General features: G+C 51.8%; 1 protein-coding gene across 4 annotated transcripts in view; it reads right to left on the reverse strand.

The window, feature by feature from the left end:
- Positions 1-6,636: 6,636 nt before the first annotated feature.
- Positions 6,637-25,394, reverse strand: part of CDC42EP4 (CDC42 effector protein 4) — a 29,051-nt gene continuing 10,293 nt past the window's right edge. For 2 of the 4 annotated variants that reach the window (XM_010360348.2, XM_030923474.1), the window contains exon 2: positions 6,637-9,623. In XM_010360348.2, coding sequence (XP_010358650.1) covers positions 8,441-9,511 — 1,071 coding nt within the window. In that variant the 5' untranslated portion in view covers positions 9,512-9,623 and the 3' untranslated portion in view covers positions 6,637-8,440. The remainder of the gene's footprint in view (positions 9,624-25,394) is intronic. The other 2 variants (XM_010360357.2, XM_010360365.2) reach the window with 1 other exon arrangement.

Genomic DNA, 25,394 nt, shown 5'->3' on the forward strand with positions numbered 1-25,394 from the left:
AACAAAACAAAAACAACCAAAACCCCCCCAAAATTAGTCAGGTGTGGTGGCAAACACCTGTGTTCCCAGCTACTCGGGAGGCTGAGGCAGGGGAATTGCTTGAGCCTCAGAGGTGGAGGATGCAGTGAGCTGAGATTGTATCACTGCACTCTAGCCTGGGTGATACAGCAGACTCTATCTCAAAAAACACAAAAAATAAAAAATTAACTGGGCATGGTGGCATGCCTATAGTTCCAGCTACTCAGAGACTGAGGCAGGAGGCTCCCTCAAGCCCAGGAGTTTGAGGCTACAGTGAGTGAGCTATGATAGTGCCACTGCACTCCAGCCTGAGTGACAGAACAAGACTCTGTCTCTAAAACAAAAAAAAGACTGTTGTTGACGGTGTTGCTTGGGACACCACTCCTCATCCCTTCAAAGGTCCCGTGAGAATTCCTCTCAGAGTTTAGTAACAGAAATAGCTGAGCTGCTTCTAGGTTTTTTGGTTTTGTTTTGTTTTTTAATTGAATCAGAATCTTGCTCTGTTACCCAGGCTGGAGTGCAGTGGCACAATCTCGGCTCACTGCAACCTCCATCTCCCGGGCTTAGGCAACTCCCCTGCTTCAGTCTCCCGAGTAGCTGGGACTACAGGTGCCTGCCACCACGCCCAGCTAATTTTAAGCGGAGTTTCACCATGTCGACCAGGCTGGTCTTGAACTCCTGGCCTCATGTGATCCACCCGCCTTGGCCTCCCAAAGTGCTGGGATTACAGGCATAAGCCACTGCGACTGGCCGGGGTTGGTTTTAATCTTGTGGACTTTGTGAGTCTCAAAACTGGCAGATTTCCTTCTTTGCTTTGACTGATACGAAGCTCAGAATCCTGTTTGCAGTCCACCTTTGAGAATTGTGGAGGTCCAGCCAAAGAACATTTCTGTGTCCTACCCTCTTGGTTCATTGTACCATGTGTTCCAGTGTTGTTTTCTCTCTGATCTATTTTTATCCTATTGTATTTTATGAATTTTTGTAAGCTGCCTCTAATCCTTTTTGGAAGAAAGCAGGGCAGAAAAAGAAAACAAGATTCATCAGAACCCTGTGGCCTTGACAAATATTTTTGAACATGCCAAGTGTCATTTAGGGTTGGATTCTGGCCAGGGAAGGCAGCTATCCCTGGCTCCTCCTATCTCTCCTGGGAGTCTCTGTGGAGAACAGCAGCTCAGTAGGTTAGAGCAACAGGTTTTAGAGGCAGAGCCAGCATCCATCTGCCTGCAAGCACCACTCCCTCCCCTCCCACCAAAATATTCTTCCCAGTCTCCCATCTGTCTGTTGGCAGGAAGCCACGGGGCCTAGAAGAGATCGGAAAGGGGAAGAATAAAGATAAACTCTCCCATTTTCATTCCTAACTTTTATTTCTGGCATCTTAAATCAGGACCCTCAGGGCTCAGGGCAAGATTGTGCACATGTTAAGTGCTGTGGGTGAAGGGCAGCTAGGAAGGGCGCCTGCCCAAGTGTGGAGGGAGTGGGGGCCTTGGGGAGTCTGTCATATGAGGGTCAAGGGGAGCCAGGCAGGGGTGGGGAGTGCCACACACACCTGGAAAGGCCCACCCCTCCATCTCGCCCTGCCTTCAGGGATCTTCCAGCCAGCCCTGCAGCTATACCACGCCCAGCTCTGCACGCAGTCTGCTGCTTACGCCACCCCTCAACCTGTCCCTCACCTCCCAGGCCACAGCACCCAGGCTAGCCCGGAGAATTCCACCTGCTCTGCTCCACTCGCTGGACTTTGGCCAATCTCTTGTCCTCCCAGCATGCCTTCCTATCTCTAAAATGATCAGGGACCAGGCATGGTGGCTCATGCCTGTAATCTCAGCACTTTGGGAGGCCGAGGCGGGCGGATCACTTGAGGTCAGGAGTTCGAGACAAGTCTGGCTAACATGGTGAAAACCCTTATCTACTAAAAATACAAAAATTAGCCGGGTATGGTGGCAGGCACCTGTAGTCCCACCTACTCGGGAGGCTGAGGCAGGAGAATCGCTTGAACCTGAAAGGGAGAGGTTGCAGTGGGCCCAGATCATGCCACTGCATTCCAGCTTGGGTGACAGAGCAAGACTCCGTCTAAAAAAAATAAAATAAATAAATAAAGTAAAATAAAATGAGCAGGGAGAGGAAACCAGATCCTAAACTTTGAGGATCCTGAGACTCCTTTGGTCTACTTTCTTCTGGGAGTGTGGTGCCACCTTGGTGGAGAGAGAAGGGGGTGGCTGGGCATGTGTAACTCTGGGGTCAAAGGTGGACATCACGCAGGAGTAGCCTGGATGCCGGCAGGAGCACAGGCCCGAGGCTGCAGGCTTGAGAGGCAAGGGATCCAACCCAGAGCCCTGGTCCTGCCCAGCAGAGCCAGAGGCCGGGCAGAGCAACCCTGGGAAGGGAAGGGCCTTGGCTACCTGGTGGGCGGGGCTGACCTCTGGGAACCAGCAGCTGCTGCTGCAGGGGCCTGGAGCAGCCAGTGCCTCCCCTGACACTTCCCTTGGGCACACAGCCCCGTGGGAGATGGGCACGCCCCACTCTGCGAGGCTGATAGCTGGGCCTCTGCGCTGCTTGGCCCAGCCAGGCCACCATCCCCACCTTGTCATTCCGCGTCCAGCTCCTCCATTTCCTAGACCTGTGGGGTAAGCTGGTTCTTTCACCTTTAGCTGCTTCCCCTGTAAAATGGGGGTGATATGAATGGCATGGACCTCACGGAGTTGTTATGAGAATGAACTGAGGCCAATGCAAAGAACAATGCCTAGCATATGGCGGTCATAGCTGCTAAGACGTATGGCCCTTATCACAGTGGTGCAGAGCGGCATGTGTCCAATAAAGGGGCGCACAGCACTATCCACGTGGGGGACGTGGAGGGAGATGCTCTGGACCCGCTGGGGCAGGTGGTGGGGCTGGTGCCAGGACACCATCGGGCCAGAAGTCTTTGGGCCCCATCCCATTTTGGAAAATGGTGCATTTAAATGACCAAATTACTACCCAGAAGTAGTTCCTGTTTCCTTCTTTAGACAGAAGGGCTCACAGAACATCTTCAAGGCAAGAAGTGCCCTGCAGGGCCCTGGGTTTCTCAGGTGAACCTCAGAGACCAACGTGGAAAGAGTAAGGACCCCCCAGATCCAACCCCACCCAGGGAGGCTCTGGCTCATCCCCCACAGAGGTTCAAAGTATGACCTCATTTGAGGCCAGGTGTGGTGGCTCATGTCAGTAATCCCAGAGCTTTGGGAGGAGGCCAAGGTGGGAGACCAGTCTGGGCAACATAAGACCTCATCTCATTAATAAATATATAAATGAATAATCAATCAATTATAAAAGGCCGGGTGCGGTGGCTCATGCCTGTAATCCCAGCACTTTGGGAGGCCAAGGCGGGCAGACTACCTGGTCAAGAGTTCGAGATCAGCCTGGCCAACATGATGAAACCCCGTCTCCACTAAAAATACAAAAAAAAAAAAAAAATTAGCTGGGTGTGGTGGCGTACACCTGTAATCCCAGCTACCCAGGAGGCTGAGGCAGGAGAATCACTTGAACCCGGGAGGTGGAGGCTGCAGTGAGCCAAGATCGTACCACTGCACTCCAGCCTGGGTGACAGAGCAAGATTCCATTCTCAAAAAAAAAAAAAAAAAAAAAAAAATTAAAAAAAAATCAATTAAAATAGCATGACCTCATTGCAAACAAAGCTTCTGGTAAAAAGCTGAAAACAACTGAGCTACTGCCTAATTTTAAAGATGGAGAAACTGAAGCCAATTGGAGCGAGAAAATAACTGGCCCAAAGCTGCCCAGCAAATCTTTTATAAAAAATTTATTTATTGGCTGGGCACAGTGGCTCACGGCTGTAATCCCAGCACTTTGGGAGGCTGAGGTGGGTGGATCATGAGGTCAGGCATTCAAGACCAGCCTGGCCAAGATAGTGAAACCCCGTCTCTACTAAAAATACAAAAAATTAGCTGGGCCTGGTGGTGGACGCCTGTAATCCCAGCTACTTGGGAGGCTGAGGCAGGAGAATTGCTTGAACTTGGGAGATGGAGGTTGCAGTGAGCTGAGATCACGCCACTGCACTCCAGCCTGGGCGACAGAGCAAGACTCCGTCTCAGGGAAAAAAAAAAAATTATTTTTTGGTAGAGATGCTGTCTCACTGTTACCCAAGTTGATCTCAAATTCTTGGCCTCAACGGATCCTCCTGCCTCAGCCTCCCAAAGTGCTAGGGTTACAGGTGTGAGCCACCATGCCTGGCTCCTAGCAAATCTTGACTGAGCTCTGTGGCTTGGCTGGTTCTGTGTGCTCATCTCCTCCTTGTCTCCTGGGTCCACTGAAACCCCAGCCAGAATGTATGTTCCTTAAAGCTGTGAATCAAGCCAGGTCCCTGGGTCTTCTTGAATGCTCAGAGCTTTTCTTTTTTTTTTTTTTTTTGAGGCGGAGTCTTGCTCTGTTGCCCAGGCTGGAGTGCAGTGGCCAGATCTCAGCTCACTGCAAGCTCCGCCTCCCGGGTTCCTGCCATTCTCCTGCCTCAGCCTCCCAAGTAGCTGGGACTACAGGCGCCCGCCACCTCGCCCGGCTAGTTTTTTGTATTTTTTTTTTTAGTAGAGACGGGGTTTCACTGTGTTCGCCAGGATGGTCTCGATCTCCTGACCTTGTGATCCGCCCGTCTCGGCCTCCCAAAATGCTGGGATTACAGGCTTGAGCCACCACGCCCGGCCAGAGCTTTTCAATCAACAGTCAAGAAACAGATTCTGGGGCTTGGGGTGGCTGGCTTCTCTGGGCCCTTCAAGAGTCCCTGGTTAGTCGGTGTAGGTACAGTAATTTCTCTCTTGGGAGGTTGCACGGTGTCTGGGAGGCCCAGCCCCTCCTCATCTGCCTGGGCCTCTCGCCTGAACAGTACCTTCCTCTCCCCAGTCATCCCTGAGCTAGACTGTAGCCCCTAGGGACCTGTCTCCCAATGGGCCTCAGCTCTCCTCCCTCTCTCTTCTTCCCTTGGGGCAGCCAGAAGTCCCTGCTCATAGCTCCCACACGAATGAGCCTGTCTAGGGACAGAGGGAAGGACCTGACATTTTAATTATGCCTCTAATTCCTTCCCAGGGAGATGATGAGTGGGAAACTCACATTTCTCTGTGGATGCTCAGGGGAGAGGACAGGGTTTCCACCAGGAACTTAGCCACACTGAGATCCCCAAGATTTCCCCAGATTTCCTGAGCAAGCGGGTCCTTCAGCAAGCAGTGAGGCAGCCCTGTGCAGACCGGGGCTCCCTTCTGAAGCTGCCCAGAAAGAGGGAAACATGGTTTGACGGAAGGAGGTGGTTGGGCAGGGGCAGGGCAGTGGGTTAAGAGGCCACTGGACCCGCACCCCCTGACTTCATATCCCAAGGCTTTGATGTGCCCAGGAGTGGTGGGGGTGAGAAGGGCAGGAGTTTTGAATGAATTCTGGGTGTTAGAGAAAGTGGCCACGAGGCTTATCTGATCACCTTTCTCCATCTGGAAAATGAGGATGTGGTGTTTCTATTTCCCTGAGAAGTGAGGTTGAACTGAGAACCTGCCACCTGTAAGCTGATTTGCTAGGCTTAATGGTAAAAGGGGAAAGAGGAGGTGGCAGCCCCGCTCCCAGGCAGGCCAGCCACTTTCTGGTGGTGACAGTCCCGTGCACCAGGACACCCGGGGACTGGGGAGAACACAGTTGCTCTCATCCTAATCACAATGGTATAAAAAGCCCATGTCGACCACCACAGTGGCTCATGCCTGTAATTCCAGCATTTTGGGAAGCCAAGGCGGGCGGATCACTTGAGGTCAGGAGTTTGAGGCCAACTTGGCCAACATGGTGAAACCCTGTCTCTACTAAAAATACAAAAATTAGCTGGGCATAGTGGCACACAACTGCAATCCCAGCTACTCGGGAGCCTGAGGCAGGGGAATCGCTTGCACCTAGGAGACGGAGGTTGCAGTGAGCTGAGATCGCGCCCCTGTACTCCAGCCTGGGCGAGAGAGTGAGACTCCATCATAAAAACACCAAAAAACCAAAAACCAAAAATAACCCTCCCCCCCCCAAAAAAGGCCTGTCACTGTTTCTGTGCCCCAGCCCTCTAAGAGTGGCAGGATACCCATTTTACAGAGCAGGAGACGGAGGCACAGAACAGCTAAGTGACCAAGTGCCTGCAAGACATGGCGGCTGGGGATACCTGCGTCCCCAAACTCTGAAGGGGCCTGCCCAGGCAGACAGCATCACAGGAAGGGCGGGTCCTCACAGAGAGACAGAAGCCACCTCAGGCCCCCATGGACAGCCCCAGGACCTGGGTCTAGACCCCACCCCCTTCCTGAAAGAGCCCTCCCAAAAACCAGCGACAGACACCAGGCATGCTTTAGGGCTTTTTTTTTCTCTTTTTTTAATGTTTCCTCACTGTTTTGACAATATCATGAAAAAATTCAGTTAAGAATCCGGGGCCAGGCGCGGTGGCTCAAGCCTGTAATCCCAGCACTTTGGGAGGCTGAGGCGGGCGGATCACGAGGTCAGGAGATCGAGACCATCCTGGCTAACACGGTGAAACCCCGTCTCTACTAAAAAAATACAAAAAACTAGCCGGGCGAGGTGGCGGGCGCCTGTAGTCCCAGCTACTCGGGAGGCTGAGGCAGGAGAATGGCGTAAACCCGGGAGGCGGAGTTTGCAGTGAGCTGAGATCTGACCACTGCACTCCAGCCTGGGTGACAGAGCGAGACTCCTTCTCAAAAAAAAAAAAAAAAAAAAAAGAATCCGGAACTGGCCTGGATGGGATTCGAGGGCAGCTGGCGGGGGCTGCACAGCCCCTGCGGTTTCTCCCCTACCGTGGGACCTAAGCTATTGGAAACAGGAGCACCAACAGGGGGCACCGAACCAGGAACTAAGTTAGTGTCTTGAGTCAGGCAAGAGAGGAGAGGCCAGGCCAGAGTCGCCATGGGGACGCCCCTGGTTGTGGTTGGTTCTGTCTTTCCCCGTCCTCACACTGGCTACATGGAGACAGGGAGGTGGGTCAGGCTGTTCCCAGGACAGAAAAATAAGTGACGGTCAGCCTCGGGGCTCACACCCGAGCTCCTGCTCAATTCCCGCGGGGAGAGTTACAGGACTCAGAGAGAAACCTGAATTTCAGAACAACAAATCATTTTTCGCATAAGTGTTCCAAATATTGCGTGGGGCATATTAATGCTAGAACATTATCTTTTGTTTAGCTGAAATTTGCATGTAACTCAGCACTCTGTTTTGGTTTTGCTAAATCTGGCAACCCTGGTCTCAAAAGTCGTTGCGGGGAGGCCTGAGAAAGGAAGGGGAAGTAGTCAGTACTGAGGGTGTTGAGGGGAGGGAGGGAATAACTCAGCCAAAAAAAAAAACAAAAAACCACAAACAAAAAAAAGCTTCCCACCCAGGAATGATATATTATTTAAAAAATAATAATTCTCGAAAAATGTTCTACACTGGCCTTCCTCAGATGTTAATAGCTATGCGGGGTGGGTAGGGAAAACACACCAGACACCCGCCCCGTGTCGTTCTAAATAAAGTTGGGAAGCACTAAAGTTGAGCTGGTGTCTTTACCACGGCTGTCCCCAGACTCCAGTCTGCTAATTGCCACTGTGAATGTCGAAGAGGTTTACGATAAAGGTTTTCTAAAAGGATTGATTCTTCTTCTGAGGCAGACCTATTAACACCATCCTGATATTGCTCTATAAGGATTTAAACATAATAATAAAGAACACACAAGCCCCTAGGGACTGAGTGAGTGCTCTAGCCCTTTCCTAGTGTCATCCTGGAAGGGTCCCTTCTTGAAATTCACGAAGTGTGGGGGCTTTCCTTCCATTCCCCATCCTGCTGTCTTCCCCTGGAAAGGGCTGTGTTTAGCGCACATGCTAGTGGCTGGTCCCCTGGTCCAGCTCAGCTCCAAGGGGCTCCAGATTTCCAGGGCAGGAACTGGGGTGGAGCAAGGAGGGGCTGAGAGGCAAGACCATCTCCCTCCTGCTGCAGCTGCTTCCCCAGCAGCCACCTCTGGGCACAGCAGAAACACCAGCAGAGAAAAGGGGAGTCGAGTGTCCTTAGCCCTGGAGCTGAGGCTGCCTCCGGGCTGACCCGCTGGCTGCACGTGGCAGGAACTCGGGTTGGCATCTGGCATCCATTTGAGGCCAGGGTGGAGGAAAGGGAGGCCAAGAGAGGAAAACCGATTCCTGTTCTGAGAACACAGCCCTTGTCCCACGCAGCCTGAGTGCAGGGAGCATGATGAAGTCAGGCAGCCGGTCGGCACCCATGCCAGCCCCCCACGTCCTCCAAATGCCCGAGGGCCAGGCCAGTGTCCCTCATCTACAAGGTCCAGGGTCTGTGGTTTGAAGCAAGGGTCCTGGCTGCCCCTGCGCCACAAGGTCAAAGGTCATAGTGGGGTGGGGGCAGGGAGAAGATGCAGACAAGAGCTCTGGGTGGCCACCCACTGTCTGCCTCACACGCGGATCTCATCCTCCTCCTCCTCGTCCATGAAGGAGAACTCCTTGTCCGGCTGTCTCGAGACAGCAGCCCGGGCCCTGTCCGGCCCCCGGAAGGCAGGGCTGCGCTCCTCCAGGACGCCCGAGGTGCAGCTGGAGAGAGAGCTGCTGTCTCGCGTGGTGTGGCTGCCCATGCTGCGGGCCGAGCCGGGGCTGGGGGCTGCTGCTGCCCACCCCTCATCCTCCAGAGCATGGGAGGGGAGGGAGGGCAAGTCTGGGCCGGCCTTGCCTTCCTGCCTTGTCAGGGGAGGGGCCGCCACAGCGTACGGGGGAGCCTGGGTGATGGTGCCAGTGGCACCCTCATCGCCATGGTAACCACCCTCCTCCTCCTCGGGGTCCCACTCCTCCTTGTCCATGATGCTGAGGACATCACCCAGCATGGAGGGCCCCAGGTCGATGTGGAAGGACATGATGGATTCCGCATGCTTCAGCCCGTAGGTGGCCTTGGGCACAACAGGCAGATCTGCCAGATCCCCAAAGGCTTGCTCGTCGAGGAGGGGGTCAGGGGAATGGGGACCCATGGCCCCATTCCGACGGGGCACTGCCTCCTCCATGCTCGCCTCCTCGTCGCCACCCTCCCCGCCATTGGCCTTCTTCACGGGGCTGGATGACAGACTCTTGGGTAGCTTACTGGTACCCTTCTCCGCCGCCTCCTTCTCATTAAGCTGGGGCAGGGACATGGCATTCTTGACAAAGAGGGCTGAGTCCCGCAGGGATCCCAGCATGTCGCGCTGCTCCCGCTCCCCCCTGGTCACCGACTGTGACCGCTTGCTGCCCCGGAACTTTCTGGACAGGAGACTGCGTTTGGAAGATGAAGAGGAGGCCTGTTCGTCCAAGGACTCGCCGTCGGGCTCGCCAGCCTTGCTATTGAGGAAGGAGGTGTCCCCAAAGGCGTCTCCGGCCCGGCCAACGTGCATGGTGTGGCGGAAGTCGCCCAGTGGGGCGCTGATCATTTCGGCCGTGAGGTCCACTCGGGAACGGCGCTTGGAGTGCACCGAGCTGGACACCAGTTGCTTGAGGATCGGCATCTTGCTGGACGGGTGGGGAGGTGGGCCCTCCCAAGGTAGCCGGCAGGTCTGGGGTCAGATCTGAAGTCCAAGTCTAGTGGGCAGAGGGGGACGCAATGAAGAGATCATAAGGCTGCAAGCAGAGAACGGGAGGCAAAGGATTAATGTGGGGCTGGTTACACAGCACAAAAGCCTATTTTTCAGCGGACTATCATTTAAACCCCAGTGCTCCTACCAAAGTGAAATGCTGTGAAATAAGCCAGCAATCAAATGGTATAGCCCTGCCTGTTTCTTCATCCGCAGGCATTCAGAGAAGAGGAGTGATTTTGCAAATCTGGTGAGAGTTCCAGTAGCCTCAGACACACTTTCACTGAAACTTGAGAGAGACAGAACCTTTCTTGTAAAAGACAATGCCTCCCCTGCCCCTGCAAGCCAGGACGCTGCCAGAGCAAACATGACCACGTTGAAGGACGCGAAGGTAAATCCAGCAATTCCGGGCAGCAAGCCAGGGAAGAGATGGAGTCTATGAATTGGCTCCTATGAACAGTCAGCGTGGAGATGTGCTGTAAGTTCCTCCTGCTGTCTAACTGTGACCCCTGTGGAGTTAGTGGACACCTCACCCTGAGTCCTGGTCCTCAGAGAGAGAAGGGAACAGACAGGATGGGCCCAGGGAGACAGGCTGACCACAGAGAGACCTCCACATGCATGGGCAGCACAGTCCTCTTTCTGAATCAGAATTGGGGTGGGGCTGCTGGGACCCACAGAACCAGCTCCCCAGCCTTTCAGCCTTCTCTTGGGATCCCATAGATGAGGATCCTGCCTGTGACATCTCCACTGTGGGGCCCCAGGCTCTTTGCTGAGGGTCCACCTTCTGGTGTCTCGGGGAGATCAAGATTGGGGAACTTCCAGTTTCTTTCATCATTAGGGGAGTGGGAGGCAGGGACTGGACCCTAAATGACTTGGTACCCCCAGGATCTGCAGACTGATTCCTAGGTAATTCACCAGAAATCCAAAAAACAGCAGAGGTAGAGCCCAGGAGCCCGGAGGCACCACTCTCACAGCTCCTGGCAAGGGCCAAGTTGAAGTTCAGCATTGGGGCCAAACCAGCCCCTCTCTCCCCTAGAGGGACTTGCCCCAAATACTAAGCCCAGCAGAGCTAGGCAGGATGGGGAGAGATGAGTGCTGGAATTTAACAAAGTATGGTGTGTGAGAGGTGTTGCTTGGACACCAGGTACCTGCCTCTCTCCCAGTCCAGCCAGCAGCACAGTTCTGAGAGGCACCCCCAGTCCAGAGCCACTCTTTCCACTGCAAAACTCAGACGGTGGGTACTTCCTCCGCATGCCCGCCACTGCACCACACGAGCCCACCACACCCCACCTGGCCCTTGACATCAGCCTAACAGGTCTCCCTGTTTGTCTCCTTCCTGTCCATCCTTCACCTCTCGGCTCAAACAAAACCCATCCACATGATGCCCTACCCAGTGCACACCCCTTGATCCAATGACCAGTCCCCACCTCGCTCCTCAGTGTCCCCTACTTTTGTACCCTGCTGTATCCCCTGAGCTGTAGTGGATACAAACAGTTCCCTGATGCAACCCCTGCCACACCCAGCATCCTTTAGGGCTCAGCTAGGATACATCACTGCTCCCAGGAAAGCTTTAGCCACCACCTGCCCCCCACAGCACTCTGGGAGACGTCCCCTCTCCCAGCAGACACTGGCTACATCATTCTACCCTTGCTGGCTGGACTCCCATCTTCCCACTGCAGTACGAGCTTCCAGGGTGTTTTTTTTTTTTTTTTCTTTTTTTTGAGACAGAGTCTCACCCTGTCCCCCAGGCTCGAGTGTAATGGCGCGATCTCGGCTCACTGCAACTTCTGCCTCCCGGGTTCTAGCAATTCTCTTGCCTCAGCCTCCCAAGTAGCTGGGATTTACAGGTGCCCACCACAACCACGTCCGGCTAATTTTTTTTTGTAATTTTAGTAGAGATGGAGTTTTACCATGTTGGTCAGGCTGGTCTCGAGCTCCTGACCTCAGGTGATCCACCCGCCTCGGCCTCCCAAAGTGCTGGGATCAGCACGAGCCACTGCGCCTGGTCCATCCAGAGGGTTTTAACGGATCTGTTTACCACCAAGTCTGGTCTAGCAGGGTGTGCCGCACAGTTGGCCTCCAAGCACCCACTGGAAGTCCAGCACCTCCCTCCTGTCCTCCCCTTCTGCCCATAGCCTGGCTCCAGGGCTCCCAGCCTGACCTCTCTGCGTCCTCATCCGTTTCCCTGTTCTCTCAAGCCTCTGCTGCCCAGCCTCATGGCTTCCCCCACCAGCAATGTCCCCCCCTCCCAATGCCCAGGCCATACTGCTTATCATTCCAGCAAACACAAAGTTCTCTTAGGCAGGGAGGGAGAGCCAGGCACCTGGCAGACTTGCCACACAGTGACGTGGGCGAGGACGTGAGGAATGCCTTGAGGAGATGCTCTACTCTTGGTCATGGGCCAGCTCTCTCTCCTCCCCACCCTTAGGAAAGTGACCTTCCCCTAACTCTAACCTGGATTGTCTCTGGGCCCCACCCTCCTGCTCTACCTCAGCCTCTAAACAATTAGACATTGAACCACTAGACCAAGGGTCAGCAAACACTTTTTGCAAAGGGCCAGAGAGTAAATATTCTCGGCCTTGTGGCTGATAGGGTTTTTGTCACAGCTACTCAACTCTGTCTTCTTAGTATAAAAGTAGCCATTGGCTGGGCACAGTAGGTCACAACTATAATCCCAGCACTTTGGGAGGCTATGGCAGGAGGATCAGTTGAGCCCAGGAGTTCCAGACCAGCCTGGGCAATACAGTGAGACCCCATCTCTACACAAAATTAAAAAAAAGAGCCGTAGCAACATGTAAACAAGTAGGCATGGCTGCATTCCAAAAACATTTTATTTACAGAGAACTTCTGGGTTGGTGAGCAGATCAAGGTGCCGGGAAGGTGACGTGCGCCCCGCCCCCAACCCCAACACCTGACCCTATGCATCCTCATGCAGCTCTTCCGTTTGGCTGTTCCTGAGTTGTATCCTTTGTAATAAACCAGTAAAAGAAAAAACCACCAAAAAGCCTCATCTTTATTTGCAAAAGCAAATGCAGGCTGGGTTTGGGCCGTGGACTGTAGTTTGCTGACCCCTGAATATCATATATGACCCTCTTGGCCAGCCATGGGCTCCTAGGCAAAACTCTGAAGGAAACAGGAAGGAAAGGAGGGAGGGAGGGAGGGAGGAGAAAAGAGAAGAAAGGAAAAGAAAAGAAAAAGAAAGAGAAGGTAGAGTCTGCCTCAGTCACGTTGGGCATAGAAGGAAAAAAGGCCAGGCTTCAAACGAACTCTCGTTCCTGGTAAATCCTTTAGGCTTCTACTGCCACCAGCACAGGCACCAGTCGGGAATGGAGAAGACCCTGTCTTCCACCTGCCTGCACCCCGACTCCTGGCTCTATGCACAGCATCCAGGAATCTCAAATAACTGGAGGGGATATCCAGTGCAGTGATTTCACTTTATGGATGAGGAAACGGGTTTATTGAAAGAAAGTGATTTATCCAGGTTTTTTAGCCCAAAGGAAGAGAGCTGGGCTAGAAACTGGGTCTTTGAGTCCAGAGCTCTCTCTGCCCCCACTCCAGGCCCTTCTCCAGCTCTGGTGGCAGCATTGCTGGTCAGTGACCACCGGCCACTGAGTGCTCCTCCCCACTGCTGGCTGGCAGGGTGCAGAGAAGGGGGTCCCAACTGCTGCTTCAAGAAGGTTCTTGTGTAACCCTAGAGCAGATTCCACACTGTTGATATTCAGGCCAGATAATTTCTCATTAGGAGGTGGGACTGCCCTGTGCACTGTAGGGTATTCAGCAGCGTCCCTGGTCTCTGCCCACTAGATGCCAGTAGCATTCATTCCACAGTCACAACAAGCAAAACTGTCTCAAGATATTACCCAATGCGCCCTGGGAGGCAAAACTGCCCCAGTTGAGAAACAGCAGCCTTGAGTGAGAACACACAGGTGAAGATAGAGCAGGTATGCTCACCAGGTAAACAACAAAGACAGAGAAGCAGGGAGGGGGCGCGGATGGTCAGAACCGGGTGGGAACACGGTGGCACGAGCCTCCAGAGCTGCGTAAGGGTTTCAGCACCACAGCAGGCATCCCCAGACCCTGTGAGTGATGTCAGGTCCTGTGGTTTCCCGATCTTATATGCTCATTAGAGAGGAAAAAAAGGAAAACCACAGATCCGTCTCCCCAGGACTCACCAGAGAAGCTGCAGGTCACTGTGGCTGCCCAAAAGGGACCAAATATCCTGGCCATGATGGCCACAGGGGAGGGCAGCTCCCCACATCCCATTAGCCACACCCCAGAGCACATCCTTGCAGGTAGAACTATAGAGGTAGGTCATAGGGGACAGCAGGGAAACTCAGCTGAAATCACGGCCATCCTGGGCTAGCCCTGGGGTCCCCAGGATCTTGTTCAACCCCACACCCCAGAAAGACAGGGACAGGTCTACCCAGTGCTGTCTGCTGCCATCGTCTCGCTTCCTGCGGGGGTGGGAACGAGACTTTGTGGCTTGTAGAAAGCCATCTTCAATACCCAGCAAGGAAGGGTCCTGACAGAGTTGGGGCCTGAGAATAGAGGGAGTCACGCATCCATCCCACTGCCCCAGCAAGGAGGGGGCTGCAGTGCCTGGCAGTCCACGCTGGGGATGAGGCCTAGGTGTCTGGAGCTCAGACTAGACAGGCCACGCAGCAGGACTAAGGGTCAGCAAGAGCTTGGTTTCACCAGCCTTGAGTGATCTTGAATCACTCTGAGCTTTTAACAGAGAACAGTTTGGAGGTGAGCAGCTGGATCATGGAGTTTAAGAAAAAGCAGGCGGTGGGAGTCCTGCCAGAGGCCTGGGCCGGTCCTGGGGGCAGCTATGGTTTGGGAGGCCACAGGGCACTGTGGCTTTGGGAGGGGTCTTCAGAAGCACCGTGACTCAGCTCTAGGGAAGTAGCTAAAATAGGCTGCCCAATGTGGGGCAGGCATTCCCCATAGCCTGCCTTGGGCGGGCCACCCCCACCCCACCCCACCCCACCCCACCCCACCCCACCCCACCCCAGAAAACACATCCCACTTTCCTGGCAGGGCAAGGGAAAATGGATCACAGCTCACAGCCCTTCCTAGCTCTCCTGAGCCTCCAGAGGAACAGATTCCTCTATCCTCAGCCCACTGATCACAGAACCTTCCTTTAAGGCGGGACCAAGGAGCCCTCCCCAGAAGGTCAGGCCACTGCTTGGGTCTACACCAACCACACCTTTAGTTCAGCCCTGTTCCTGAGACTACAGAAGACCACCCTTGCCTGGACCCCTCGCCTATCCTCCCTGGCCCTCCCAGCTTGGACAGCCCAGCAGACCCAGGGCAGAAGGACAGACGGGACTTCTCCAAGTGACCGGGCAGTGGCTTGTCCCTGGCAGCTTGGCTTGTGGCAGGCACCAGACCTGAGCTCTCATGGGGCAGCTAGGCAGGCCTCGCTCTCTGAAGCTGCCCTGCGGTTGACCCCAGTATACAGGGTACACAACATGCCTGAACGCCCACCACCGCCGCCGCCTCCACCACTGCTGCTAGGCAGCATGCCCTCTGCAGGGCCTTCCCCTAGCTGTTCTAACCAACCACCCGATGCCAGGTCCAGGCAATGTGGCCGGATAGCAGAGGGCTTTTAGTGAAAGATGACTTTAGTTGTGACCTGGATCGGCTGCAAGAGGCTTTGTTCCGGTTCTCATCATCCATTCACTCACTCCATGACTTCCTGCAGACCCACCCATATTCACAAACTCTTCTAGGCCCTGGAGATAAAGCAGTCTGTTTTCCCAGGGCACATGTGTAGTGCGAGTGTGGGACGTGGGGGGGTGGGGAATGGAGGTGTAAACCTGTAAATAAAACGGTATCTCGCATTCCTCAGTATAACGAGGGAAAGGGGATGGTGCGAGTGGGTATGGGAGTCAGGGGGTCTGGGAGAGGGCCCTCTGAGGAAGGAGCATCATGAATTGAGAACCAAATGATGAGAAGGAACCAGCCAGGTCAGAAGCGACCCAGGCAGAGGGAACGGCGTGTGCAAACGCTGGAGTGTAGGAACAGGCTTGCGGCATTTACAGAATAGAATAAAAATCCATGCAGCTGGGGTCCAGGTTACATAGAGCCCTCCCTACCAGGCCACATAAAGAGTTTTGTTTTGTTTTCAGTTTTTATTACAGGCACCCGCCATCATGTCTGGTTAATTTTTGAGTTTTTTGGAGAGACCAGGTTTCACCATGTTGGACAGGCTGGTCTTGAACCCCTGACTTCAGGTGATCTGCCCGCCTCGGCCTCTGAAAATGCTGGGATTACAGGTGTGAGCCACTGCTCCCGGCCAATTTTTTTGTATTTTTATTAGAGATGGGGTTTCACTATGTTGGCCAGGCTAGTCTCGAACTCCTGGCCTCAAGCAATTCACCCACCTTGGCCTCCCAAAGTTCTGGCATTACAGGCATAAGCCACTGCACCTAGCCCAGGTAAGGAGTTTGGAGGTCATTATAGGTGTACAAGGAAACCAGTGGCTGTTTGTAAGCAGGCAAGTGATTCAATCTGTGTATTTGGAAGCTCCCGAAGGTCCTGGCATTGGAGGAATGAAGGAGCGGAGCTGGAATTCATCCAGGAGGCTGTTGCAGAAATGCAGGTCAAAGAGGATGGAGACCAGGATGTGGGTTTGGCGAAGGGGGACACGGTGGGAGACATTTAGGCCATGTTTTGGAGGTGGAGACACCCAGGATTACAGAGGGCCCAGACCAGGGAGGAGAGAAAAGACAGGATCAAATGGGACTCCAGGTCTTCCGGGGCAGCCTCTGGTCCTGGCCATCCTTTCCCAGGTTTTGCCTGGTGGGCCATGGCCCCTTCTCACAGGAGGGGCTGACATCCTATCCCTAGGCGGAACTTCACTTTGCCGAAACACAGGAGGCATTCCACAACACAAGGCTTGTCAGATGTAACAACACGCTGGAGGGGTTGTGCAAGAGGCTCACTGGGACATAGGCCACGACTGTAAGAGGTGAGGAACTCTGGCTTTTGTCATCAGAGAAAAATCCAGTACTTTCTGGAACACTCGCCAGCCTTATCCTGCAAAGACAGGAAAGTGCAGGGAAGGCGGAAGACTGTTTCATTCAAACTGTGGCAGGGCTGAGGGCAGCCAAGGGAATGGGCGAGAACAGCAACTTCTTAGATACACGTGGTTACATGTTCCAGGCAGCACTTCAATGCCGACTGTGTTGTGATTTCAGTTGACTTTAGTACTCTTGGGGATCTTTCAACTCCTTCATGTGCTGTGCTCAAAAGCCCTTGCATCTGGAAGTGTGCTACGTGCGCAAGGAGGTTAAGGCTCACTGCTGTAATATTCTGAGCCTGACTAGCCACAATCAAAAACCAAAAACAAGGCCAGGTGCAGCTGTAATTCCAGCACTTTGGGAGGCTGAGGTGGGTGGATCACCTGTGGTCAGGAGTTCAAGACCAGCCTGGCCAACACGGTGAAACCCCATCTCTCCTAAAAATACAAAAATTAGCCGGGCGTGATGGTGGGCACCTGTAGTCCCAGCTACTCAGGAGGCTGAGGCAGGGAGAATAGCTTGAACCTGGGAGGTGGAGGTTGCAGTGAGCTGAGATTACGCCACTGCATTCCAGCCTGGGTGACAGAGCGAGACTCTGCCTCAAAAAAACAAACAAAGAAACAAAAAAACAAACCCAGGATGGGAACATGAAAAGTCGCCATTATGACTCCTGTACCATTTATGTATCTGTGTCAAATATCTCCTTAAAATACCTGGGTGTAGTGGGATCATACTTTCAAGATGGAAAGACCAAATTAAGGGACTTGCCCGAGGTCATGGATTGAAGCCAGGGTTTAATTCCCACCCCAGGGCTCCATCCACTTAAATAGCAATATACTATCAAAAGTAGGGGGCATCACAGGAAAAACACCGAATATGTAATTTGTGTATACACATATATGTGTATATATCCACACACACATATATTTTTATAGGTTATATTCACGTCTATTGTCATTCCATGCATTAAGTTTTAGTTTAGACACGCACACACACACACGCATGCACAAGTTTTGGTGTGTTCTTTCTAAATCCCAGTGGGTTTTCTTTTTTTTTTTTTTTTTTTTTTTTTTTTGAGACAGAGTTTCGCTCTTGTTGCCCATGCTGGAATGCAGTGGTGCAATCTCGGCTCACTGCACCTCCACCTCCCGGATTCAAGTAATTCTCCTGCCTCAGCCCCCCAAGTAGCTGGGATTACAGGTACCCGCTGCCACACCCAGCTAATTTTTGTATTTTTTTCATAGAGATGGGGTTCCACCATGTTGGCCAGGTTGATCTCGAACTCCTGACCTCAGGTGATCCACCCGTCTGGGCCTCCCAAAGTGCTGGGATTACAGGCGTGAGCCACCGTGCCTGTACCCAGTGGATTTTCTTTTTTTTTTTTTTTTTTGTTTTTTTTTTTGTTTGAGACGGAGTCTTGCTCTGCCGCCCAGGCTGGAGTGCAGTGGCCGGATCTCAGCTCACTGCAAGCTCCGCCTCCCGGGTTTACGCCATTCTCCTGTCTCAGCCTCCCGAGTAGCTGGGACTACAGGCGCCCGCCTCGTCGCCCGGCTAGTTTTTTGTATTTTTTAGTAGAGACGGGGGTTTCACCGTATTAGCCAGGATGGTCTCGATCTCCTGACCTCGTGATCCGCCCGTCTCAGCCTCCCAAAGTGCTGGGATTACAGGCTTGAGCCACCGCGCCCGGCCCAGTGGATTTTCTTAGGTACTCCTGGGGGTGCTAAAATGCAGCACCCACTGTGTCACATGACTCCCACTGAGATTCAGAGATGGCAGACATCTGGGAGAGGATCCAACCCAGTGGTCTTGATTAGGCTGTTGGGGCCAGGAGAGGTGACTTGCCAAAGGCCACAGAACTCACAAGGAGCCGGATGGTGCTGGAGCCCAAGTCTCTTGACTCCCACCCCAAAGATCTTCCCCAGATAACACCTAGATGGGCTCACTGCCAGGCACCAGGGCAACTTTCTGATGTTTGCTACCATCTTGCCCAAATTAAGAGCTGGGAAAGAGAAGAGGGAAGGAGCTTCCTCCCACTGAGCAATTGGCACTAGGTGCCACCAGGCAGGGAGAACATTACAAAACTCTGATCCAAGAGCTGCTCAGAGTCAAAATCGTCCCAGAGTGGGGTGGTCTTGTGGTACCTGAAACTCTGGCAAAATTTCTTGAAATAATGGCTTTAAAATAAATGATGGTTCTGGCCGGATGTGGTGGCTCATGCCTGTAATTCCAGGACTTTGGGAGTCCGAGGTGGGTGGATCACCTGAGGTCAGGAGTTTGAGACCAGCCTGGCCAACATGGTGAAACCCCATCTCAACTAATAATACAAAAAATTAGCCAGGCATGATGGTGGGCGCCTGTAATCCCAGCTACTAGGGAGACTGAGGCAGGAGAACTGCTTGAACCTGGGAAGCGGAGGTTGCAGTGCACTGAGATCGTGCCATTGCACTCCAGTCCGGGCGACAAGAGTGAAACTCCATCTCCAAAAAAAAAAAAAAAACCCCAAAACAAAAAGAATGATGGTTTTTTTTTTTTTTTTTTTTTTTTTTTTTTTTTTTTTTTTTTTTTTTTTGAGACGGAGTCTCGCTCTGTCGCCCAGGCTGGAGTGCAGTGGCCGGATCTCAGCTCACTGCAAGCTCCGCCTCCCGGGTTCGCGCCATTCTCCTGCCTCAGCCTCCCGAGTAGCTGGGACTACAGGCGCCCGCCAGGTCGCCCGGCTAGTTTTTTTTGTATTTTTAGTAGAGACGGGGTTTCACCATGTTAGCCAGGATGGTCTCGATCTCCTGACCTCGTGATCCGCCCGTCTCGGCCTCCCAAAGTGCTGGGATTACAGGCTTGAGCCACCGCGCCCGGCCGAATGATGGTTTTAAAATGAATATGATTCAAAGTTTCCTCAAATAATGGCTTTAAAATGAATGTGATTTAAATGAATATGATTTACCTCCTAGAACTTAACCCTGTGGAACTATTTCAAAGGAGAAAAAAGTCACGCACATATTTGTTGAAGCCTTATTCATAATAGCGAAAGACGGGAGACAGGCCAGGCACAGTGGCTCACACCTGTAATCCCAGCACTTTAGGAGGCCAAGGCGGGTGGATCACGAGGTCAGGAGTTTGAGACCAGCCTGACCAACATGGTGAAACTCTGTCTCCACTGAAAAAAACAAACAAAAAAAAGAAATTGGCTGGGCATGGTGGTGCCCACCTGTAATCCCAGCTACTCAGGAGGCTGAGGCAGGAGAATGGCTTGAACCCGGGAGGCAGAGGTTGCAGTGCACCAAGATCACGCCATTGCACCCCAGCCTAGGAGACAGAAGGAGACTCTATCTCAAAAAAAAAGAAAGAAAAGAAAGAAAAGAAAGAAAAGAAAGAAAAGAAAGAAAAGAAAGAAAAGAAAGAAAGAAAGAAAGAAAGAAAGAAAGAAAGAAAGAAAGAAAGAAAGAAAGAAAGAAAGAAAGAAAGACTGGAGACAGCCTAATGCCCAGTGATAGAGGAATGGCTAAGAAAGCTGGAAGCCATTAACTCAGAGCACCATTCAGCAGTCACGGAAATTGGGAACTATGAAGACCATAGACAACATGGACCAAATGTTTACTAAATGGCATTAAACGGAAGCACAAACAAAAGGCAGAACAGAGGCCGAGACGAAGGTCAGGAGTGCAGGACCACCCTGGCCAACATGTTGAAACCCCGTCTCTACTATTAAAAAAATACACAAGGCTGGGCGCGGTGGCTCACGCCTGTAATCCCAGCACTTTGGAAGGCGAGGCAGGCGGATCACCTGAGATCAGGAGTTCGAGACCAGCCTGGCCAACATGGTGAAACCCCATCTCTACTAAAAATACAAAAATTAGTCGGGTGTGGTGGCAGGCGCCTGTAATCCCAGCCACTCGGGAGGCGGAGGCAGGAGAATCGCTTGAACCCGGCAGGCGGAGGTTGCAGTGAGCCGAGGTGGCGCCATTGCACTCCAGCCTGGGGGACAAGAGCAAGACTTCGTCTCAAAAACAAAGAAACAAAAAAACCCCCCACAAATTAGCCAGGTGTTGTGGCGCGTGCTTGTGATCCCAGCTACACTGGAGGCTGAGGTGGGAGAATCTCTTGAACCTGAGAGGCGGAGGTTGCAGTGAGCTGAGATCACGCCATGGCACTCCAGCCTGGGCAATAGAGTGAGACTCTGTCTCAAAAAAATAAATAAAAATTAAAAATAAATAGGCCGGGCACGGTGGCTCAAGCCTGTAATCCCAGCACTTTGGGAGGCCGAGACGGGCGGATCACGAGGTCAGGAGATCGAGACCATCCTGGCTAACACAGTGAAACCCCGTCTCTACTAAAAAATGCAAAACACTAGCTGGGTGAGGTGGCGGGCGCCTGTAGTCCCAGCTACCGGGGAGGCTGAGGCAGGAGAATGGCCTGAACCCGGGAGATGGAGCTTGCAGTGAGCTGAGATCCAGCCACTGCACTCCAGCCTGGGTGACACAGCGAGACTCCGTCTCAAAAAAATAAATAAATAAATAAATAAAAATAAAAATAAAAATAAATAGAAAAAAAGGCAGAACATATACTTGTTTATGCATAGTGGTTACAACTCTACACAAATATGCATCTGCGAATAAAGACTAAAAGGGCACACAGGAGAAATTAAGAAGTTATGTTAGCCTTGAGAGGAAAACAGGCTTCTTTTTCTATGTATGTATGTATGTATGTATGTATGTATGTATGTATGTATTTTCGAGACAGAGTTTTGCTGTATCACCCAGGCTGGAGTGTAGTGGCACCTTCTCGGCTCACTGCAACCTCCAACTCCTAGGTTCAAGCGATTCTCCTGCCTCAGTCTCCCAAGTAGCTGGGATTACAGGTGCACACCACAACAGCCAGTTAATTTTTGTATTTTCAGTAGAGACGGGGTTTCCCCATGTTGACCAGGCTGGTCTTGAACTCCTGATCTCAAGCAATCCACCTGCGTTGGCCTCCCCAAGTGCTGGGATTACAGGTGTGAGCCACCGCACCAGGCCTTTTTCTTTTTCTTTTTTTTTAAAAACCACCACCACCACCACCACCACCACCAACAACAACCCACAGTATCAAAGGTTTAAAGAAAAGGCATTCATTTCAAAACCAGCTCAAGACTATCTGGTTCTCTGGATTCGGCAGCTGCATCCCAGCATAAGATGCCAATTGGGGACTAAGTGAGAACCGGTCTCCATCCATACTCTGTCTTGTGTCAAAATCTCCCACTGATGTCTGTTGTCTCTCTTCCTCCCTCAAAATCTCCCCAAGTCAGACATGTTTATTAGGTCCTTGTTTTATTCTAAGTTGCCTGGGAGGAGGAAGCGGGCAAGCTTTAATAACCTAACGTCAGGGGACACGAGGAGATCAGGACCCTCTCAAAAAACAGAACTCACTCTCCAACAGCTGCTTCCTGATGCTTAAGCCTCCCCAGCTGAGCAGGAGATGAGCGATAAGGATCACTCCCACCCCACCGGAGATCGGCCTGTTTCCAGTGACACTGAAGCTCCAAGCTGGAGGCCAGCCTCCCACATAACAGTGGGATCCTCTCAGAGATATCCTGTGCAGGTGAAGGTTTTACTTCTGCTTCTACAGCCCTAGCTTGGCTAGACTGTCACTGCCAGGGAGCCGAGAAAATAAGAAGGGGTCACATGAGGGCAACCAGCACCCAGGGGCTCCAGCCACCACTGACCGCCAAGCTGTGTGCAGAATGAGATCATCCCTGGGGGTAGATCTCTAATGGGGAAGGCACTAAAGTGAGTCTTAGCTCCGAGTCAGAGGAACAGGCTCCCTAATCCCCTCCTACCCTGTCCCTCCAGTATACCTCCTCACTCTCCAGTTCTCATTCACCAGGGTCTGCTGCGTGCCAAGCACTGTACTGAGGACAACATACATTTATGTCCTTGAAACTCAAAGCAAACTTGCAAGGAGGCTGCCCTGATTGCCCCTATTTTAAAGAGAAATGGAGAGTCAGACAGAGTGAATTATTTTACTCACTCTCACATCTCACAGCTTTATTTATTTATTTATTTTTTTGTTGAGACACGGCATTGCTGTTACCCAGGCTGGAGTGTAGTGGTGCTATCATGGCTCACTGCAGCCTCAACTTCCTGGGCTCAAGTGATCCTCCCCGGCCTCAGTCTCCCAAGTAGCTGGGGCTACAGGTGGCCACCACCATGCCTGGCTTATTAAAAATAAATAAGTAAATTTAAATACACACACACACACACACATATATATATATTTTTTAGTAGAGATGGCGTCTCGCTATGTTGCCCAGGCTAGTCTTGAACTCCTAGCTTCGAGCGATCTTCCTGCTTCAGCCTCCCAAAGTGTGGGATTACAAGCATGAGCCATTGCACCCCACACCCAGCCTCTCACAACTTCTAAGTGGTGATTTGAGCCCATTTCTGGCAGACCTTGGAGCATGTGATTTTCCATATAAGGTGATGCGGCCTGGCCTATGCAGGTGTCTGCAGCTGAGGATGTGAACGTGGAGCAGGGTGGGAGAGCAAGGGTCTGCGAGCCGGTTAATCTAAGACTCTTGGAGCTAAGACTCATGTTACTGCCTCCCTCATTAAAGCTCTATCCCCAGGCATGGCTGCATTTGAAACCTCCTCAAAGGAGATTTCCCTTACCCAGGAGCCCATTCCTGCTTCCTGCTCTCAGAAACCTCCCAGTGTTCTGGTGTTCTGGGAGGTGAGGGGTGGGGAGGATCACCCTGTAGCACGACCCAGGCGCTGCTGGCATAGTCAGGAGTAGATCAGCACAAGGCCTCGCTTCTAGTGTGTTCCTGTCTGCTCTGTCCAAACTCCATCTTGTGTTCCTTGGTTATTCCGGCTCCCAGGAAGAAAAACCAGAACCGTGACCCAACACCACTTGCCGCACCCTCACTGCCCCACGTGCCAATCCATGCCAGGCTCGTTGATGCAAACATGCCACTGCACAGCCACCTGGGGCAGATCCCATTTCCTGGAGATGAACATCCTCTACTTTGGCGGCCCCTTCCTGGAAGGAAGAGAAAGGGGCAAGGTCCCAGATTTCATGACATGTCTTCCCTCCACTAACCCCAGCCTCCAAGCTACAAGACGGTGCCCATTCCCCAGGTATCCCTACCGGGTGTGGGGCAGGGAGGGAGGAGTCTACTGGGAAGGGGGGTAAATCAGGGAGAGCAGGGATCATAGAATGACCTGGACAAGGAATAAAGCAATAGGGCATACCAGAACCTCCCAGCTACTTCCACTTTCTGCCATCTCTCTATGGGTTAATAATAATTGACCCTCCACTGTTTACCAGCCACATGTGGCTTCTGAGCACTTGAAATGTGGCCAGTATGAAATAATAAACACTGGAGATTGGGAGATCGGGAGGGTGGGAACCCAGTGAGGGATGAGAAGTTGCTCAATGGGTACAATGTACACGATAGGGTGATGGTTACACTACAAGCCCAGACTTCACACTACACAATATATCCACATAACAAAACAATACTTGCCCTCCTTATATTTGTAGAAATAAAAATAAATACATACAAATAAAAAGTAGGCTGGGCGCGGTGGCTCACACCTGTAATCCCAGCACTTTGCGAGGCTGAGTCAGGCAGATCACCTGAGGTCAGGAGTTCGAAATCAGACTGGCCAACATGGTGAAACCCCATCTCTATTAAAATACAAAATTTGGCCAGGCATGGTGGTTCACGCCTGTAATCCCAGCACTTTGGGAGGCTGAGGCAGGTGGATCACGACGTCAGGAGATTGAGACCATCCTGGCTAACACCATGAAACCCCATCTTTACTAAAAATACAAAAAATTAGCCGGGCGTGGTGGTGGGCGCCTGTAGTCCCAGCTACTCAGGAGGCTGAGGCAGGAGAATGGTGTGAACCTGGGAGGCGGAGCTTACAGTGAGCCAAGATCGCACCACCACACTCCATCCTGGGCGACAGAGCGAGACTTCGTTTCCAAAAAAAAAAAAAATAGGCTGAGCACAGTGGCTTACGCCTATAATCCCAGCACTTTGGGAGGCTGAGTCAGGCAGATCACCTGAGGTCAGGAGTTCGAAACCAGACTGGCCAACATGGTGAAACCCCATCTCTATTAAAATACAAAATTTGCCAGGCATGGTGGCCTGTAATCCCAGCTACTTGGGAGGCTGAGGCAGGAGTACTGCTTGAACCCGGGAGGTGGAGTTTGCAGTGAGCTGAGATCACGCCATTGCACTCCAGCCTGGGCAAAAAAGAGTGAAACTCCGTCTCATTAAAAAAAAAAAAAAAAAAAAAAAAAACAATCTGGCAAGTCCAAATGGATATGTGTTCAAGTGGAAAATACATACTGGACTTCTAAGATTTAGTATAAAAAAAGAGGATGTATAAAATATCTCATTAATGTTTTTATACTGATGATGTGTTAAAATGATATTTTGAATATAGTGAGTCAAAATGTACCATCTATTTCCTCTTACTTGTTAAAATGTAACTATTAAACTATAAATTATGTATGGCACTTGCCTAAGACTTCTATTAGAGAGCAATAATTTGGACATTTTCCCCCTTATTACACAAGCAGCATGTTCCCTTGTAGATAGATAAATAAAACCAACCATTGTTCACAGCTGGGTCAAAATATTTACATGTTAACAATTTATGCTACATTGTTTTAAATTAAATCTTAATATCTAATTTTTACATCCAATCAGGCACTGAATGGCTAGGTTGTTTCCATTTTCAGCTGAAACTCTGTAAGGTCTTTTCAGGCAATTATGTGCATATCCTTAACTATTTCCAAATGAT

The sequence above is a fragment of the Rhinopithecus roxellana genome, chromosome 19 (genome assembly GCF_007565055.1).
Source record: "Rhinopithecus roxellana isolate Shanxi Qingling chromosome 19, ASM756505v1, whole genome shotgun sequence".
NCBI lineage: Eukaryota > Metazoa > Chordata > Mammalia > Primates > Cercopithecidae > Rhinopithecus > Rhinopithecus roxellana.